This window comes from Dermacentor albipictus, chromosome 1 (assembly GCF_038994185.2).
Source record: "Dermacentor albipictus isolate Rhodes 1998 colony chromosome 1, USDA_Dalb.pri_finalv2, whole genome shotgun sequence".
NCBI lineage: Eukaryota > Metazoa > Arthropoda > Arachnida > Ixodida > Ixodidae > Dermacentor > Dermacentor albipictus.
The window spans coordinates 178,214,793-178,233,527 of record NC_091821.1 but is presented as its reverse complement, the minus strand read 5'-3'; the positions used below and the strand labels follow the sequence as shown (position 1 = coordinate 178,233,527).

Here is an 18,735-nt window from a genome sequence, read left to right as displayed (position 1 = left end):
CAAATCTATTGAGCTATTGTGCGACCCTCCTCTGCCTTTGGGCATGGCTCTGAGCACTGCCTGTTTTCAATATGCAACGGAAACGTGCCTCGTGTTATGCGTTACGTAATTGAAACACTGTGTACTGAATTTCTGTAATGGAAAGAAATTCTGCGTCCGGTATCTGCGTTGGTCCGTATATAAAGTAGAACTTGTGAGTCGCGAAATGCGGCACAATACAATCTTTTGAGCAGGCGAATGTCGGCTGTTCCTTCTTCTACTTTTTTCTTCCTTCCCCAGATTACCCGTTCTGCGCTTCCGACCACACATACAATGCCAGACAGTATGACAAACGGGGTACTTTCAGGGGCCGGTGAAGAGCTCGGTGCTACAGCGTGCCGAATAAATGTGAGACATAGGTATGCAGCACGAACCTAATGTTTAAATCGGATCCCGCATTCGCAAGCACAAGAAGAGGTTAGGTCGCACACAGCCCGTGTAAGAACTCTGATTCAAAGTCTATTGAAACTAAGAGAGACTCGGGAATAAGTTCCCGAAACGGCTAAATGGAAGGGTAGAAATTCGGCCTTGTTCGAAAATTCGCCTCTAAACGGAGGCGAATTTCCTGCTGCACGCTGACCATAACCTCCTAATTGTTTCGCCCAGCAATTCGGATATACGGCGTTGACAATCTAGTGCGTGATAGCAACGGTTTCCCGTGTTATATAACATACAGGACACTTACATGAACAAGAAAAATTACAGTCGAATTGGATCGTCGGGTTGAAATTCGTCTGTCAGGACCAGCAGTGTAGTCGGGTCGGGTTGGGTCAGCTTGCTTGCGCTGGGTGCACAGGTCCACTCATCCCGGCCCGCTTGCAGTCCGCATCACGCGAAGCCCGCAAAAGCGCTGGCCGAGTCATCTGCTCGTATTACGCGGTGCTCGCACCCTGCTCTGTTCTACGCCCCGGCGCCGAAAAGCGCTGCGATCTCGGTGCGACGGGATCGAGTTCGTGCAAACTCTGCCCTGTCGGGTCGGGTGGAGCCCCTCGCGTCGAGTTCACCTAAGAGAAACTATACCTCGATTAGGCGCACATGTATACACTGAAAAGGCGAAGCGTTCTACGGGGACGCGTCTAATGCGAAGCAAAAAAAAAGCTTTCATTTAGCGAAGGCAATGACTTTTCCTGCACTCCTCACACACTTCAGGCGCCGCTAACTTGAAAGAGAAAGAAGCATTCGTTTGGAGATAAACTAACGCGCGTCGTAAGCGTGTGCTCAGAAACGTCAATGTACGGTGTGAGCTCCGTGTAAAGCTAAAAGCACCGGCAGAGTACCTGCGGTAGCACGTATAGACCCTTTTTGTCCACGCTGTGGCAGCAGTGCATTCATGTCCCCAGAAACTTCCGGTCATGCATTTCTGATAATCAAGTTAGCCAAGAAAACGGAAGTATTTTGTCGCATAGTTTGTGCTGTAGGCACATATTCTTCATGTGTTCAGATATAAAGAAAGTGCGCCATGCGTCGATCTCATGTATGGGCCTTTTTTTTTCTGTTGCACTGAACAATAAAATTCACTAGTGGAAAATTCCAACATTACAACAAAACTGATACCAGCTGGAGGGTTCTGTAAATTTATAGGTTATTGTAACTTGTATTGTTCCAGAGGGCTTAACCGGAAGTCGTCTGAGAAGCCTGTTTATAAGCATAAAAAAGGGTATATAGTTAAAAAGGACGTATAAAAAGGATATAAAGGATATAAAACGTATAATAATACTAAAACGTATAAAACCTATAAAGGATATAAAAAGGATACAGTATAAAAAGGACGTTCCACGTCCGCCGCCAAGGTATGTGAATGATGGCGCTGGCTAACACTCCCAGGATTCTACTAGAACATATAAATACCCAAGAAAGTGTATGGGAAGCAGCGCCGCGGTAGCTCAATTGGTAGAGCATCGCACGCGAAATGCGAAGGTTGTGGGTTCGGTTCCCACCTGCAGCAAGTTGTATTTTCATCCACTTTAATTTCCATTAATTTATCGTTTCTTTATTTCATTTATTAAGCACAAGTAATTTCCCCGATGTCGTCCTTGGTGTCAGTGTTTGTTGGCGTCTCATGATATGACTAATAAAAATCAGGACCCTTGTTTAACCCCTCTCTTCTCCTTTATTACATAACGAGGGTCTCGAATCCGGCAACATTGATGCCTTCAGGTAGCATGTGTGGGTTTATTTACCAGTTGCCTTCACCCAAAAAGATCACGTTCTCGTGACGCCTGCGGCGAAAAGGACGTTCCACGTCCGCCGCCAACGTATGTGAGTGATGGCGCTGGCTAACACTCCCAGGGTTCTACTAGGACACATAAATACCCAAGAAAGTGGATGGGGAAACAGCGCCACGGTAGCTCAATTGGTAGAGCATCGCACGCCAAATGCGAAGGTTGTGGGTTCGGTTCCCACCTGCGGCAAGTTGTTTTTTCATCCACTTTAATTTTCATTAATTTATCGTTTCTTTATTTCATTTATTAAGCACAAGTAATTTCCCCTTTGTTGTCCTTGGTGTCAGTGTTTGTTGGATTCTCATGATATGACTAATAAAAATCGGGACACTCGGTTTACCCACCCTTCTCTTCTCGGGTATATAGTCCAGTTACTTGCAGAATCTTGCGGACGCTGTCACCCCACAAGAACATCGTGTTTGCTCTTCATATCGCTGACATGGTGGCGCATCTAACCTTCAAGCTCTGTCTTCCGTTCACGCTGCGAGGAAACTGTGCTGCACTGGCTGCGTCACGTTTACCAATACATATCCGTTCACAATTCGATGAGCCGACAGGCCTACCTGTGACACATGCGACTCTGATGAAACAATTAATCGGACATCTTCTTTGGATCCGCCCACGTTTTAAAATACGGAGAGGCAGGCGCTGTGCACCCCGCGAGAGTTACTGGAAACACGGTCACTGGTCACAGCAAAATACAAGGTGTTTTTTTTTCCTTTCTTCTTTTTTCACCATAAACAATCTTGGTTATTTAAAAAAATATTCACTGTGGCAGACAGTGTAATTGTAGTCCTTGAGCTGGATTACTCGAAGTGTCAATCCATATACGCGCAACAGGTGCTCTGTACAGAAAGCCGTTTCAAGCACCCGTCAATAAAAAGTCCGAATAGAATCAGCGTACGCAAGCGACATGCGTACGTTATGAGTGATATTTCATAGAGCACTCGAGATATAGCGTCGGCAGCACTGCGCACGCCCAGAACTAGGCTCTGGCCTCCTTTTTTTTCTTCTTCTTAATTATCTCTATGAAGAGCCGATATAGCATCAGAATGTTGGCACGCTGTTGCTACAGCTCCTTAATTTCACAATTATCCTATGTACCTCACCGTTGTGGCGCGCTTGACTCCTGGAGCAACGGTATCTGTGCGCATTTCTAGGCGTTCGTATACTTGTATATGAGTTCAGAAATCGAAATAGTGCAATAAAAAAAAATCACGCTTCATTTATATATTTTCTTTCTGTGGTGGTTGGGAGGGGGGGGGGTACTTTTTTTTTGCACGGGAAGCTGTTTCAACAGGGAAAAGTCACGGCATGATATTGGGGGACCAACTCAGTTCTCTGCACGAAATGTTCCGAAATCAAGGTTGTGAAGCGGAATCGTTGAATTCCGTTCGAGGAGAAGAGAGGTGGATGATACTTCACTCGAGTATCAACGGTGGCCTTCAGTCAAGGTGGTAATGGTAGGGCCGTATCTGAAAAGCGCTGTTCGTATTCGCTTTCCTAAAATGATCGCAATCGCTTAGCCGCTCCACAGACAAGCGTTATTGTCACTCCCTTCCAAAAGAAACACACTAGCTGACACACGATCGATCACCTCGTATAGCACAACCTTATAGATCACCTCGTATAGTGCAATTTTTCTAAGCTGCCTTTGAATTTCGTACATGCATGTAACTTTTTTATACTGCCCCTTTCTGCACTTCTCTTCTTCCGTCCTTTCTGAATGCATTTATGCACCGCTTGCAACTATGCCTACCTACCTACCTACCTACCTACCTACCTACCTACCTACCTACCTACCTACCTACCTACCTACCTACCTACCTACCTACCTAACTAACTAACTATCTAACTAACTAAGTGACTGACTGACTGACTCATAACCACATACGCAAAACTTGGTTTGTTTCTGCTCCTGTTTACCTTGACGTCTGTTCGGCCGTGCATCGCCCTCGACAAAACGCGCCGTAGGTTTTGCACACAAACTAGATAGTAACGGGGGAAGCCAAGTGGAAACGTTCACGCAGTTTCGCTTCGCATGTGCTTCGCGAGAAAAAAGGGAGACAAAGAGAAAGTAAAAAAGAAATGTCCCGGAAGGCTGCACTGCAAGAGCTATATTTCTGATAGTGCCGCACGTGGAACTCGAATTCACAACCGGTACGTTTGAGGGCACTGACAAACAAACGCAACGCACACACCATACTTTAGAGCAAAGAAAAGCGAGATTGCAAAGCAGCAGATGTGTGCAATGCGCGCAGCCCAGCGGTCCGCGCCACGGCGATTCTAAATATACCACATGCGTTTCCATACGCCTAGCGGAGAGCACCACTGTAAGCTGGCGTAAGGAATTCTGCTTTGCTGTCTCAGCGCTGTCTACAACGGCGCCCCCACAGGGAGTGAACTGCCAAATGCGCCGTCTGCAAGCGCGACAGTCTCAGTGCAGGAATAATTAAAACCTTTCTCCGAACAGTACCGTGCATGTCTATCGACAACCGCGAAAAATAGATAAATTTCGACATTGCACTGCCGTTGTTTTTTTCCCGTACTAGCATACATTTGTAAGGGTTGCGCGCTTGACAGTTGCGATTGGTTGCTCTTGCTGTCGTCTGCTGCAATTTCGAGGTTGACCAAGGAACAGCAATCATTACATATTATTCATTCGATGACGCGGCACGCTTACATTTTGTTTCGACAGGGAAGAGTTGTCACTCAAGGCATCAAGGTCAAACTTCGATGCAAGTTGTATACTTTTCACTAAATCTGCTCTCATCCTCTGGGCAGCGCAACAAGAAATCATTGCAGTTAAGCAAATGTATAGAAGTTCGAGCACCCTGCCATCGTCTTGTTTTGTGTGCAGTTTCTTCCGCAACTTTTTGCGGCAATCTTTCGAAACAAGTTAAGCATTGCGCAAATTAATTACCGTTAAATCGCATGTTGACGCCTTTGCGACAGCCGTGACTTCTGTCACTCGCGCGCTACCGCAAGCGAGCAAGTCTGCAGAAGAGCGCGCGTGTCGACGCGCAAGTTGAGGGGAGTCGAGAACGGCACTCACGAAACGTTGTCAGTAGCTGTTGACAGAAGAGTGTCGCCCGAGTTGCGGCCCAGTTGCACGGCGGCGAAGCGAAGCGTCAGAAGCGTTGCCCCGCTGATGCGCCTTTGAAATACGGCACGTAGCGGCCATGGGAAACCTCAACGGCGCCCTCGCTTATCAGCCGCGGGCGACAGCCCGGGTTGCCTCCACAGGCCGCCGCACGACGACGCAGCGGCGCTCGCGGCGCTGTGACAAGTCGCCTCGGCTGGCGGAGTCGCCGCTCTCGCTTGCTACTCTTCGTTGTCATATCCATGCTATCGCGTCAGTTGCCCGCTGAGCTCTGCAATAATAAGTGAAGCTCACTGTGTGCTTTCTGCTTAAACACCGGCAAATACCCAAATTGGCCTAATAAGCATCTACAAAGATTTCGCCCCATCACTTGCGATACATCTCTCCGCTAAAGGGGCTCACGACATTCCACGAAAATCCTATTAAACAATAAAAGTTTCTCTCTCTCCGCTACCACAAGGATATGTCAACGCATTCTATCACCACGCAGCGCTTAGTAACAAGTTGCTATGAATTCAGGTACTGTTACCGCTAATAGATGGCGCATCAGTCCCCTAACTCCAGAAAGTTGGTCACAGTGAGCGATAGGGTTTTCAAGTCTGAGCTTGCACGTCTGCCTCTCTCCACAGATCCGCATCCAACGTGGCTGGAGGGCGCTGGATTTGGCCCGCTTTTCCAGGCTCGGGCCGCGCAGAGCGCACGAGAGGAGAGCTGGGGACGAGCTCGTGCGTCATCGATTGGTTTCTCCTGGGGGCAGCGTGTAAAGATAGCTCTGAACAGGTTGAAACTTGAACTTGACCCGGCTCCTGCCTGCCTGCTCGACTCGGTGGGAAACAACAGCAAGGCTCCATCGATCCATGGTTGCTCGGTTGCTCCCTACGTTCCGTTGCCTCGCATTTCGATGTTGACGTTTCCGGCGGTCGATGCCGCGCCAGCACGGCAGTTCGTCTGGCCAAAGTTCTTTGTGCTGCCTCCTGTCGGCCCGACTAATTGAAATAGAGAGGAGGGTAAAGTGCACGGTAAAGCGGTCGGCCTTGAATTGACGCTTACGTTAACGAGGGGGTCTGCTGAAAGTAATAAATTTCCCCACTGATTTAGCAAATATGTGTTGCATTTTTGCAGTTATACGCCAAGCAGACTGCTCTTTGCTAATCTTAAATTTCCTTAGTGGAGTTTTTATTTTTTAACTTTGTTTATCGTTTCGTCTTCTTTTCTAGACTGCGCTATCCAACAGATCGCTCTTTCATCTTTAGTCCTTAAATCGTGCGCAATTTAAGACTTCACAAATAATCATTAAACGAAGCGGAAGGCGTTAAGACGACGTCTATAGCATTTCAAATGAACTCAGCTGTATACTTGCCAACGAGGTGCAGTTTGTTTGGTTGCATTTCGAAGACAGCAAGGTACCAAGGCGTTCTAATAGCCCCTTCTTGATAAGCGTTTCACGACAGTTCCATACTGTGTGTTACTATATCCGCGCCCTATATTAACGAACGAATTTTGCTTCCCTTGTCTGCGCTACCATAGAACTAACCACGCGGAATTCAGCGCTTGCGCCTACGGTTGTTGCCATTGAGCACTCAAGTGCACTGCCTGATCAGCGAAATCTGGTAGTTTCGTCCGTCCGTCCGTCCAGCCAAAGATGAACAAGCAGCTGATATTTTATCGCAAGGCCCACTCCATAGTGGTAAAAAGAGGAGTCGCTATTACATGCCCAAAGGAAGCACTAAATAAATCTTGCGTTCACAAAGTAGAAAACAGCTTGAATAATCAGGTTTAAAGGCTGAGCCAAGCCGGTTTTCCGTCATTTTAAGCTTCTAGCGTTTGTGATAAGCTTCTTCAAAAGGTCAAACAGGTAAGGGTGGGGGTTAGCAAAGAAAAACCAGGTGATAGGAGGAGGATATGATCCCATATTGGCACAGGTTGTCCCACAACCTCAAGAAGGTTGCGCAAAGGCAAAATGTTTTTTTTTTATTTATATGATATAAGGAGATGTTGACGCACAATTTAAGGCGCCGGCTACTCCTCATCTCTTGAATGGTTCCATCATACAACATACAGGGTACAAGATTACATATGAAATAATCTTGACACGAAATCACCAGGACTTGTCAAGGCAAAATGTTAATATTGTCTTCAGTGCGCCCTGTAAATTGGCGAAGATATGCCCTGTGGGGACTAAAGCAATACCAGAGCCTTGCTCTAAGAAACATGCACTACAGTACACGCAACGCACAAGAAATGTCGTCTATGAAATTTCCTTAAACTACAACCATGTGATTGGGCAAACGGGGCGTTGTTACAATGAAAAGGCGCGAGAGCATAACTGGGTCGCAAATAAAAAATGCGGGCGAGAATTTGGCTGAACGTTGTAAACGCAGCAAATTCCGTCTAAACCTTAATCACACTAAGTTTCTGGCACATTCCGGTGACAGACTAGAAAGGGAGATACTGGAAGCATTTTGCATTGAGAGGGCCACGGGCATATGCATTAGCTGCCCATCAGTGGCACTTGCCGACAAAGAGATTGCCTTTCTGATGCGATAGAGAGTTAATGACGTCACAATGGTTCAATTATTTTTGATGTATATAAACATCGTGTCTTCAAATAAAGATTTAGTTGAAAGTTAGCGCCCGTCCGTTGTGCCTGTCTTCCTTTCGTCTCGGTCTCTTTTGCGCTTTCTTCAAGTCCGTCCGTCCGTCCGTCCGTCCGTCCGTCCGTCCGTCCGTCCGTCTGTCTGTCTGTCTGTCTGTCTGTCTGTCTGTCTGTCTGTCTGTCTGTCTGTCCGTCCGTCCGTCCGTCCGTCCGTCCGTCCGTCCGTCCGTCCGTCCGTCCGTCCGTCCGTCCGTCCGTCCGTCCGTCCGTCTGTCTGTCTGTCTGTCTGTCTGTCTGTCTGTCTGTCTGTCTGTCTGTCTGTCTGTCTACCCGCCGTGGTTGCTCAGTGGCTATGGTGTTGGGCTGCTGAGCACGAGGTCGCGGGATCGAATCCCGGCCACGGCGGCCGCATTTCGATGGGGGCGAAATGCGAAAACACCCGTGTGCTTAGATTTAGGTGCACGTTAAAGAACCCCAGGTGGTCAAAATTTCCGGAGTCCTCCACTACGGCGTGCCTCATAATCAGAAAGTGGTTTTGGCACGTAAAACCCCAAATATTCTGTCTGTCTGTCTGTCTGTCTGTCTGTCTGTCTGTCTGTCTGTCTGTCTGTCTGTCTGTCTGTCTGTCTGTCTGTCCGTCTGTCAGAGTACTGAAGATCACGTGGGATACTCTGAACATATTCAGGAGTCGAGAACTCGCAGTAACTGAGTTATGGAAATGAGCCACAGGAGTCTTGCTTTATTTTCATATGTCCTTGCACTATAAATATAGGTACCTCTGGGCACAGCGACCTGATATGATATTGCTGGGTTGATTACAGTTTTGTGCACTAACTCACATATGTGCCAAGTTTTGTTGTAACCAAATCTTGCTGATCGCATACCATCTGGGCACATTCATCATAAAAGAAAAAGCTAAGTTCTAAAACAACTTAAAAAATCGATAGGTCATAAGACACCACAAGTGTTCGCATAAACGTGCGGCGGTTAAGATATATGCAAAATATTTTTTCAGGGAGGCAGTTAGGTGTTAATCCGCTGCGCGACTAGGTTTTCGAAATCTACGCTTCGTCGTCAAGCTTTGAGGCTTAACAGAAAAGCTTCCTTGCAGTGAACTGCGCCGCAAATTGAATTCACTTTGAACGGCCTAGGTCTTTTTAGTTTGCACCTAAATCTCACCACCGAGGCGTTCTCTCATTAAAAATAATAAAAAGCATCAAAATTATGACGGCATATACGCAAATCGAACATGCGACCTGTAGCGCAGCAGCAGAATCCGCGGGTTGATAGGCCACATGAAACTGCAATTACAAAAGCAGCATGTACATAGCATTTCAAGCTAGAGATGGTTGCTTTGTTCAATTCCTATGTATGCATAAGTGTATCATACCGAATATTTGTGGAAAACGTTGCCGAGAGCATATCTTAACACAAGTTCAAAAACCGCGTGGACGTCCGACTTCAAACAGTAGCACATCGCGACATTGAGATCAACAGCGATGAGTGCTGACGTCACCAACTGGATGTCGGGAAATCGGTGTGCAGTACAACTACGTCCCTCAAAGTAGAGAGACGGCATATTAGCCACCAATAGCGTTTCATTCGTTTCACCACGTGGTGACCCGACGGCAAAAGTGTGGCAAGTTCGTTCCCGACAGCAGACGCAAGGCGTGGGCGCCTGGGAAATGCCGCCTTATTTGATCGCTTCATTGGGGCGGCACTTGCTGCCTGCAGAACCCAGTTTACCGGTATAAGGAGCATGGAAATAAACTACGAACCAATCAGGGCAGGAGAGCGTTGCAAAGATACGCGCAGTGGAGGTGACAGCTTTGCAAGCATGCAGCATGTTCCGAAGGCGCACTTGAAGACGCGCTGAGCGTAGCCATTGTGCGCTTCTTGAAGTCCGCCCATCACGCTGCGTGCTTGCAAAGCTGTCACCTCCCCACCGGCGAAGTGGGCTCCTATATATATATATATATATATATATATATATATATATATATATATATATATATATATATATATATGTATATATATATATATATATGTATATATATATATATATATGTATATATATATATATATATATATATATATATATATATATATATATATATATATATGTATATATATATATATATATATATATATATATATATATATATATATATATATATATATATATATATATATATATATATATATATATATATATATATATATATAAAGTAGCGACTCCGCCTTGCAGGAAACAATCAGTCTCATTTAACGATGGCGACGAGAACGGTTCAGTCAGCGACAGCATGGTAGCGCGTGCGTGTGAATATATGTGTGCAGATATGAATTCTGCACCTGGCGGCTGAACTGGAACGCTCACTCGCGTCACTGTTTTGTGCATACAGTTTGTTCCTAGAGCACGTATTAATCATTAATAGCACAACAAACGCACACAGTACGCATGAGTGCAGTGAAAACAGCATAGAGTTAGTATAACTAACTTTGAGAATGGGAAGCGCGCACTGTACCGATGAATAAAGCACAAAACATTAACTTCGAAACGTCGCCTTCATGCTAGTGCTTGCGTATATTGCGCTTCTACAATGTCATTCTGTTCGAAATTAAATGGTACAATTTTATAAACTTGTTCCCGTTTACTGAATTGTTAAGTTATAAATTTGAATATTTTATGTTCGCAAACGTTGATGTACGAGGGCGAATCAGAAAGTCTTTGCCCCTATTTCCTATTAGCCAAGAAAAGGTACATTCAGCTAATTACAAATACACGTCGTATTCCAAGTGCCTTACTCTATTTTTTCTAGATAGTCCCCACACTGATTCAGACATTTGTCCTATCGCAGCACTAAATTTTAGATGCCCCTGTGGATTCCGCCTTTTTCACAGCGCGACGGCGCATGCGCCGTACCCTATAGCGGATTAGTCGCGAAACGTTTTGGAAGGGACGTAACGCGGCCAGATATTGGGAGAAAGTACCCCGAAAAAAAAAAAAAAAAGCGCATGGACGCTCACTGCAGCGAACACTTGTGCCGTGTACCGCGCTGAAACTCTACTGGTAGCTCGACGCCGGTGCGGTGCCGAAAACGTGCGTAGCGTAAGACTGCAACTCCACTTTAAAACAGAAAAGGCCCAGAGCTTCGTCCGGACTGCACCGTGAACCACGTAGTTGCCGCCTTGCATTGACGGCTGTCAAATTTATCGATAAGCCCCTACGTTACACTTGGGCGACACTTCAAAAACACGTTGCTGACGCGGTCTTCTTGCAGCGTCGGCTCACTCTAGCTGGTGGTGGCAGCGCGTACGTACTCGTTTAAGGCGTGGTAACACTGGATCGATACGAGACAGTCAAGACGCTGACGCCGACGATTGGCCGACTATTCAGCACTGTGCCACTGAGACCATTTTATCATAATAGGCCGATAACGACGCAACCGACGGGTGCGAGTTGTCATATAGCGCGACGGGCTTTCTTGTCGACGACGGCATCGACAAAATCAGCGTGCCGACCGTGATCGCTCGACCGAACCCTACGCGATCAGCCGTCGAACCGACAACGCGATAGCTGCAGCTCATTCACTTGTAAATATAATTATTCGCGCTCAAAACGCGTCGACGTGCCTTCGAAGTTGAAATACACAAGCTTCAGTCCTCTCAAGGCGTGCACGTGAAGTTTGAGCCAATGTCGACCGTGTTTAGCGAAGGTTGGGTATAGGCCTGACCCCGTCGTGTTCGTGCACCCGCTACCGATGGACCTGAACTTAAAAAAATAAGCAGTCAGGACGAAGGAAACCGCTCTTATAGTTCAGTTGTGGCCCTATAGTGATTTGATAACTACTCTTCACTTCGCACGGCACGTACACAATAAGCGGCAAGCGGCGAAACAGCGCTGTGCCAACATCTTGTACTTTGGTCACCGTTCCCGAACGCTGCCGGTCGCATTCCCGTAGATGGTGTGTGTGTGTGTTAGTATGCTGACACATTTCTTAATTCCACAGAAGCACTGTTTACCTGTGCGTCAAAGGGAAAAGACGAGACTGCATTCGGTACAGCAGCATAAATTCGCTCAGTATACCAACGGTGTCAGCGATGGCATCTGCGTTTTCGCGAGAGAACTCGCGGGAGCTTATGCCGAGCACAGTTTTTTCTAATAATACTTTATGACACGTGCAAACTGTAAGTATGATGAAGTTAAAGTAAAGCGAGAATCAGTAGTAACAGCCCGTAATATATATGTGTCTGGATCACAGTTGCAGTCGTTTAAGTGACTCGGCCGCTCATTTTGACTCGTCTAAAGGAGGAACAACGCAGCTGATACGTGCAGATATGTATGTTTTGCTACGCTCTGAGATTATTTCACATCAGCGATGCGCCGTTTCTACAATATCCGAAGCTAACAGTGACCTGAAGCTGTAGATGTAAACAAATGCACCGCTTTGGCAAATACAACGTGGAAGGCTGCGCTCGGAGGCTTTTTGAATATGCGAAATGTTCAGTTAATCTGTAAAAAGAATACAAAAAAGCGAGCTGCAAGCATAGACATCAGCGACAACGAACTCTAAGGCATCCGCGTCGGCAGACGGAACTCAGCGTGCCTTTATCGGCCGCGCTGCTACCACAACAGCACACTCGGGCCTAGTCACCCAGTACAGTCGATGGGTGAACGACATGCTGTCCCGGAGAAACCATTAATAATTAAACGCCATCCATGAAACGCACAACCGACGCACACTCAACATGGGCGCAGGTACACAAATCAACCGGCGAATTCCCCGGCACCCTTCCGAAATGTTTCCAGCGGCGTGCGTCAGAGGGCAGCACAGGAGCACGAAAGAGGCGGAATCTGACTGTGGAACCACCGTCGCGCTGCTGTCTTGGTTTCATCTTTGCACGTGAATCGCTGTCCTGCCAGGAACTTTCCGCGGGCCGGAAACGTGGAAATCACCGGGGGCGAGGTCCAGATGGTGCGTGGTCCAGACTCTCCCAGTGAAATAATCGGAGCTTGGCGGCGGTCCTGATTGCCACATGTGGCCTCGCATAGTCGTGGAGGATAACCGTGTTGTCCACATCGAGAATCCCTCGGCGTTTTCGTCTGACGGCAGCCAGCAGACGTGACAGTGTGGAACAAAAAAAAAAAAATGCAGATCCCACGCCCTATGGGAATCGATGTAGCCGAAGCTTTCTGTGCTGTTTGCTTTGATTGACAATAATTAGCGGAGATGTTGGTGGCGAATGTTTAATTTCTTCAACGTTCAGTCCAACACAGGATCGGAGAGCTGATTTAAACTCTACTTTGCGTGTATCACTGCTGTTTGTCTGCGTAGTACACAGAACACACAGGGAGAGGTGTTTGCTTGAGGCATTCTTCTGCGCCATACTTCGTAACCTCTGAGTGGGTTGAGCATTGCGATTGTCTCACATGGCACAACGCATCGTGGCAGAAGTATTCAACTTTAATTGAATTATGGGGTCGTACGTGTCAAAACCACAATCGGATTTTGAGGCATGCCGTAGTGGCGGACTTCGAACTAATTTTGACACCATGGTGTTCATTAACGTGTCCCTAAATGTAAGTGCAAGAGCGTTTTTTATTTCGCCCCGTCGAAATGCCGCTGTCGCGATCGGCATCAAATACGCGGCCTCGAGCAATGTCATAGCCGCAAAACTACCGAGGCGGGCACAGTAGTGCTGATTCGACGTGCGACCGCTTCCGTAGTGTTGCCTAGACCCCGCGGTGCACTTCAATTATTGCAACTCTGCTTTTGCACGCCCTGCGTAAGTTGTCCGTTTGACATTCTTGCATGGTGTTTATTTTTCAGAAATAGGAGAAACGGACCGCACCGTACATTGAACTTAAATTTATCCCGTTTCCCCACTACCGCTGTCGTGTCTAGTAGTACCGTTTCCTTGCCTTCTCACGCGACCTTTTCCCTATCTCCCAACCCCTCCTCACCCCTTATGGGAACTGCAAGCGAAGAGTGGCAAGGCTGTTGTTCACTCGTTTCACGACTGCGTCGGTTCCAAGGAGGTTATACTAGTTCTTAGTAAAACCTCCTTGGTCGTTTCTACCGATATTTGCCTCCTCTCACCATTTCTCTCTACCATTCCATCTAGCTTACCTTTGCACTTGCGGTTAGTAGAAAGGTAAGCGCTGCAGTTTCAGCAATACTTTTTAGAGGGGTCAAGGATAATTACAGCTGTTAAGAGGCTAATGGGGCGACGCCCAGAGAGCTCCAGAGGGCATTGTGCACATCCGAAGCGGTGCAAAGGTACAAACGAGTTTCTCGCCTCACCTTTCCTCTCTGTTGCACTCCTGTTATTGAATACTGTTACGATTGGCGTGAAGCACCCAGTGCAAAAAAGGATTATTAATGCTGTTGCGATTGGCGTGAAGCAAGCAGTGCAAATATGATTATCGAAAAACCATGCCTAATCGGAAAGCGCAGGGTAGATCCCAAATTCCTATGGGTGTCTCATGAGAAGCCAACAAATAAAGACACCAAGGAAAACATAGGGGAGATTGCTTGTACTTAATAATTCAATCAAAGAAATGATAAATGAATGGCAATGAAAGTGGATGAAAAACAATTTGCCGCAGATGGGGAACGGTCCCACGTCTCCGCATTACGCTTGCGTGTGTCAGGTGGTTTCCGGTCTGGCTGGCGCCTCGCAGTGATTACGGGCCCCTCTGTGTGTGAGTCAAGGGGAGGCCCTCCTTCCTCGAACCAAACGGAGCCCAGCAGCAGCAGCAGAAAAAAAAGAAAAAAAAGTAGGGGAAAATTTAAATACTTCCTGATTCCTTTCGCGCACATGTGACGCACGCGGCGACTGTCTCAAAACACTAGTTGGCGTTGGCACAGTTGAACTGCGCGCGCGACTGTGGCCTAACGGTTAGAGCATCATCGGTACCTCATTCACTTGAAGAAGAAAAAAATGATGAGCTATTCGGCAAGACAGCAGCAGCCACGGACAGAAAAGTCCTGGAGGGCTCGCAAAAAAAGCTTCGTTTTAAAAAAAACGTATTTCCTCACAGCTGCGACGGCACGGGGCCAGAAGTGCGTTCGAAAAACGCGCCGCTGATATGGCTACGTTTAAGTTATTATAATATTATCATTAATTTATCGTATACCTTATTTGCTACAGCCCAGACGACTGCGCTCGCCTCTGTCGGATTCATGCAAACGCCCTGAACGATCATTTGGCAACTAATCATTTGGCGAAATTGTAGCCGCAAAAGGAAGAAACGCCATGAGGACCACTGTCACGCTGCCTCCGTGTTATTCATATAGAATGTCCTGGATAATGGACGGACGGCGCCAATTTGTATAGCCTTTGATTCGTTGCATAATCCAGATAATGTGATGACGGGTATAATTTTGCCCATATATACATGTCAAGACAGGATTAGCCTATTTTCTATCCTTCCATCCCTGTTCTTACTAATGCAATACATCTTGAGCACTCTTTTATTTTTTATTTTTATATACCATTCTCTCATTCTGATCGGTTGTTTATTACTTAAAGAACGCTATATCCTCTTCTTTTTCTCGATTGTTTTTTATCTTGCACACATGTATCATGGACTACCAAGATTTTCATCTTAGTTGCTAGCTGTCTCTCTTCGTCGTCCTGTGTATTATATACCGGGTGTCCCACGTAACTTGAGCCAAATTTTAAATGTGTACAAATGCCACGTAGCTAGACAGAACCAAGGTAATGCTGTTTGCTGTCGCTTGGAGATACTCAGATCATTTTTTGCATTACGCCTAAATACGTAATTAGTCTTAATTAATTAATCAACTTCTCCTATTTTATAATTAGATGAAAAGTGTCAACGATAAGATTGTAGAGCAACATGGAAAGCTCCCGCTACACCTTTCCCTTGCTCAATACATGCTACACAAAAGTGTTTTCCAAGCGTGAGAGAAGCCTGTGAATACACGCAATGTATAGTGTAACGCAAAGTGCTCGAGCGACCAGTCGCGCGGCTTCTTTCATGCTTGGAAAGACTTTTATGTAGCATGTATTGAGCAACACGAGACTTGAGCAACAGAAAGCTGTAGCTGGGAGTTTTTCATGTTGCTCCACAATCTTCCCATTGACACTTTTCATCTAATTATAATATTTCAGTTGATTGTTTAATTAAATAAGGCTAATTTTCTGCAATTAGGCGGAATGCAAAAAAATATATATATAATAATCTGGGTATTTCCCAGCGACGGCAACAACATTACCTTGGTTCTGTCCAGCTATGTGTCATTTGCATATTTTCAAAATTTCGCTCAAGTTACGGGGGAAAACCTATGTTTCAAAATTGTAAGCTGAAAAGAAAGGTGGGCTCAATTCTTGTCATAGCAGCCCTTTGCACCATTGCGATCGGATTATGGGGGCCAAAAATGTGTAAGAGGAGGAGCCCGATCGCGATCGAAAGTGCGCCGCTTGACATCCGTGTTAGAAGTTGTAGAAACTGCACCACTCGCTCCTGGCACACCAGCAAGTACGAAGGTTGGGAAACACTTATAAAATATTTTAATTTAATACTGATCGTTGGTCTCGAAATGCTGGCTGGAATCATCAACATTATTGTGACGTCATGACGTTCATAAAAAAAAAATTACTGACGTCGGGCAGCAATACAGCTGGGTATGACGATGTTGGTGACAAAGAATGGTCAAGAATGCTGAGCGCCTGTCTTCCGGATACACTCGCATGCGGCAGCAGCATTGTTCGAAAGAAATCCACTTTTTAGGTACCGAAAGCGAAACTAGTTCATAGAGATAATTATCATAGTATCATAGTAAGTCATTTAGGGAGCTCTGACGCTTATAAGTTTTTCTTTTTTCTAAGGTTTATAAAGCTTTACCTTCATTGAACGCGAACAAATGATAAGCGGAAAATATCGGGTAAGTGCTTCTTTAATAAAAGTTAATATATTCAGTACGTTTCAATATTTAAGGATTTTAGTTTGTTTCCAATAAGTCTCACGGAGGTTATCACAGGCCGCAGGCTATCATCGGAGCTCTGTGCTGTAACCATGGTAACCGATTGTTGTAACTTCCTGAAGCAGTTGCCATAGCGATCACATAACCACGATCATAGCTGACTCTATGACCATAGTTCATGCCAGTTGGCCAGTCGCATCGCTGTGACCATCAACTGTTGTGTACAAATGGCGGTTTACACATTATTCTGCGAGGTCGTTCACCGCAAGTACAAAGCTAGTTTATGCTCAAAGGCAACTGTGTTTGTTGTGGTTCTAAGCTGCGCAACAATCGTAATTCCATTCATATTCGCCTACAAAGACCTAGGCATGTATTCTAATTGCTTTTTTTCTGAGTTGTTGCTCATGGTTTGCAGTGCACATCGTTTGTGAAAGCTATTGCGAATTCACGTAGGCCTCCAGTTTAATGACAGGCTTTATCGCTTTCAGGGTTTTGGAAGAAGCTAGATCAGTACCAAGAACAACCTGAAGTGCGCTTCAAGCGTCGACTGATATTTATATTAGAATGTGGCGAGGGACTTGTATTTTGGAGTTCTTACCCTTTCCTAAACTCTCATGCTACAGAATTAAGCATCCCCTCTGTAGAGGTAAGTGCCTGTTGTTAAACTTAGTAGCAGTTCATTAAGTCGAACTGATAGTTTAACTGGTTACGGGCGTTACTTGTCTAGTAGTTTGGGCACTGACTGTGACTATGTGAATAGAGACTGTATTAAGGAGAACGTCACCTAGCGTTCATAGTTGTGTAATTTCACATTGCTTCTCCCCACTAGGATTTAGAAGAAGACTTCGATTCTGATGGGAAAATGGATGAGCTGAATCTCAGCGTTAAAATGCCGCTGCCAAAAAAGTTCGACGTGCTTCGTGTGAAAATCCTTCTTCTTTTTGATTGTAGGATTGCGGTAAGTTGTTCAACACCTACGTAAGAGAGAGAGGAAAGGCAGGCAGGTTAACCAGAGGCGAGTTTCCGGTTTGCTACCCTACATATACGTAGAAATATAACTACGATGATGTGCTAGGCTAGAGATTCACTGCAGCTTAATAACTGTGAATAAGTTTACATCCGTACTCGTGATTTTGTGCAGTCCGTACATATAAATTAGGAAAAACAACCCAGTAAAACACACGAGTGCTTCTGTTTAGTGCTTGTGACTGAAGTAGTACTTAGTACGTCTGTGGGGTAGTGGGGGGAGGACGCTCATTGGATTGAGTTCTTTGCAAGAGAGAACATCCTTAAGAAGTTAAGGAACTTCGGGTTATAGCATTCTTATCAGTTATCATTGATTTTTATCAATGCGAGCCATAGTTCTTGTGCAGGACTTAAGGAAAATGGCAAGCCTCTAGCATACTTCTGCACTGCTCTCATTTCAATGTAATCATCTCATTCGCCATACATTATTTTCAAATTTCATTGCACCTTATTTTTTAATATGCTATAGTGCCTTAAATCAAATTCAGTATTGCATGGAAAAAAAAAAAATGTCCACAGTGCAGTTTTTCGGAGCAAGAAAACTTTGTCACCTTATGAATACACTGCTATATTCGCCATTACTGAGGATGCATAAAGAAATTGTACATTTTAGAGCACTAAGTAGCCACTTTTGTACTCACCATAAGAATTTATTAATAGTAATTTTTCTGCTACAGGGTCCAAGAGATGCTAAAATGACATGTGCTGCAGTTTGTGTTGCATATACTGCTTTCTGGTGCACAATTCTGGGCGCACCTTAGAAACGTGGCAGCATGCAACTGTGGCTCTGCCCTT

At 45.7% G+C, this 18,735-nt stretch overlaps 1 protein-coding gene, 1 long non-coding RNA gene and 1 other non-coding gene across 17 annotated transcripts in view; 2 read left to right on the top strand and 1 right to left on the bottom strand.

The window, feature by feature from the left end:
- LOC139052784 (uncharacterized) overlaps positions 1-5,625 on the bottom strand; it is a 172,918-nt gene extending 167,293 nt beyond the window's left edge. The window contains exon 1 of the long non-coding RNA XR_011510056.1: positions 5,317-5,625. This is a non-coding gene — a long non-coding RNA (uncharacterized lncRNA). The remainder of the gene's footprint in view (positions 1-5,316) is intronic.
- Positions 2,378-2,450, top strand: TRNAW-CCA (transfer RNA tryptophan (anticodon CCA)). The gene has a single exon. It is a non-coding gene; the product is annotated as a tRNA-Trp (tRNA).
- An 11,478-nt stretch (positions 5,626-17,103) lies between the features above and the next one.
- The window catches only part of LOC139052741 (transmembrane protein 231), a 40,276-nt gene continuing 38,644 nt past the window's right edge, over positions 17,104-18,735 (top strand). For all 15 annotated transcript variants that reach the window (XM_070529799.1, XM_070529798.1, XM_070529802.1 and 12 more), the window contains exons 1-3: positions 17,104-17,280; positions 17,403-17,560; positions 17,744-17,872. In XM_070529799.1, coding sequence (XP_070385900.1) covers positions 17,142-17,280; positions 17,403-17,560; positions 17,744-17,872 — 426 coding nt within the window. In that variant the 5' untranslated portion in view covers positions 17,104-17,141. The remainder of the gene's footprint in view (positions 17,281-17,402; positions 17,561-17,743; positions 17,873-18,735) is intronic.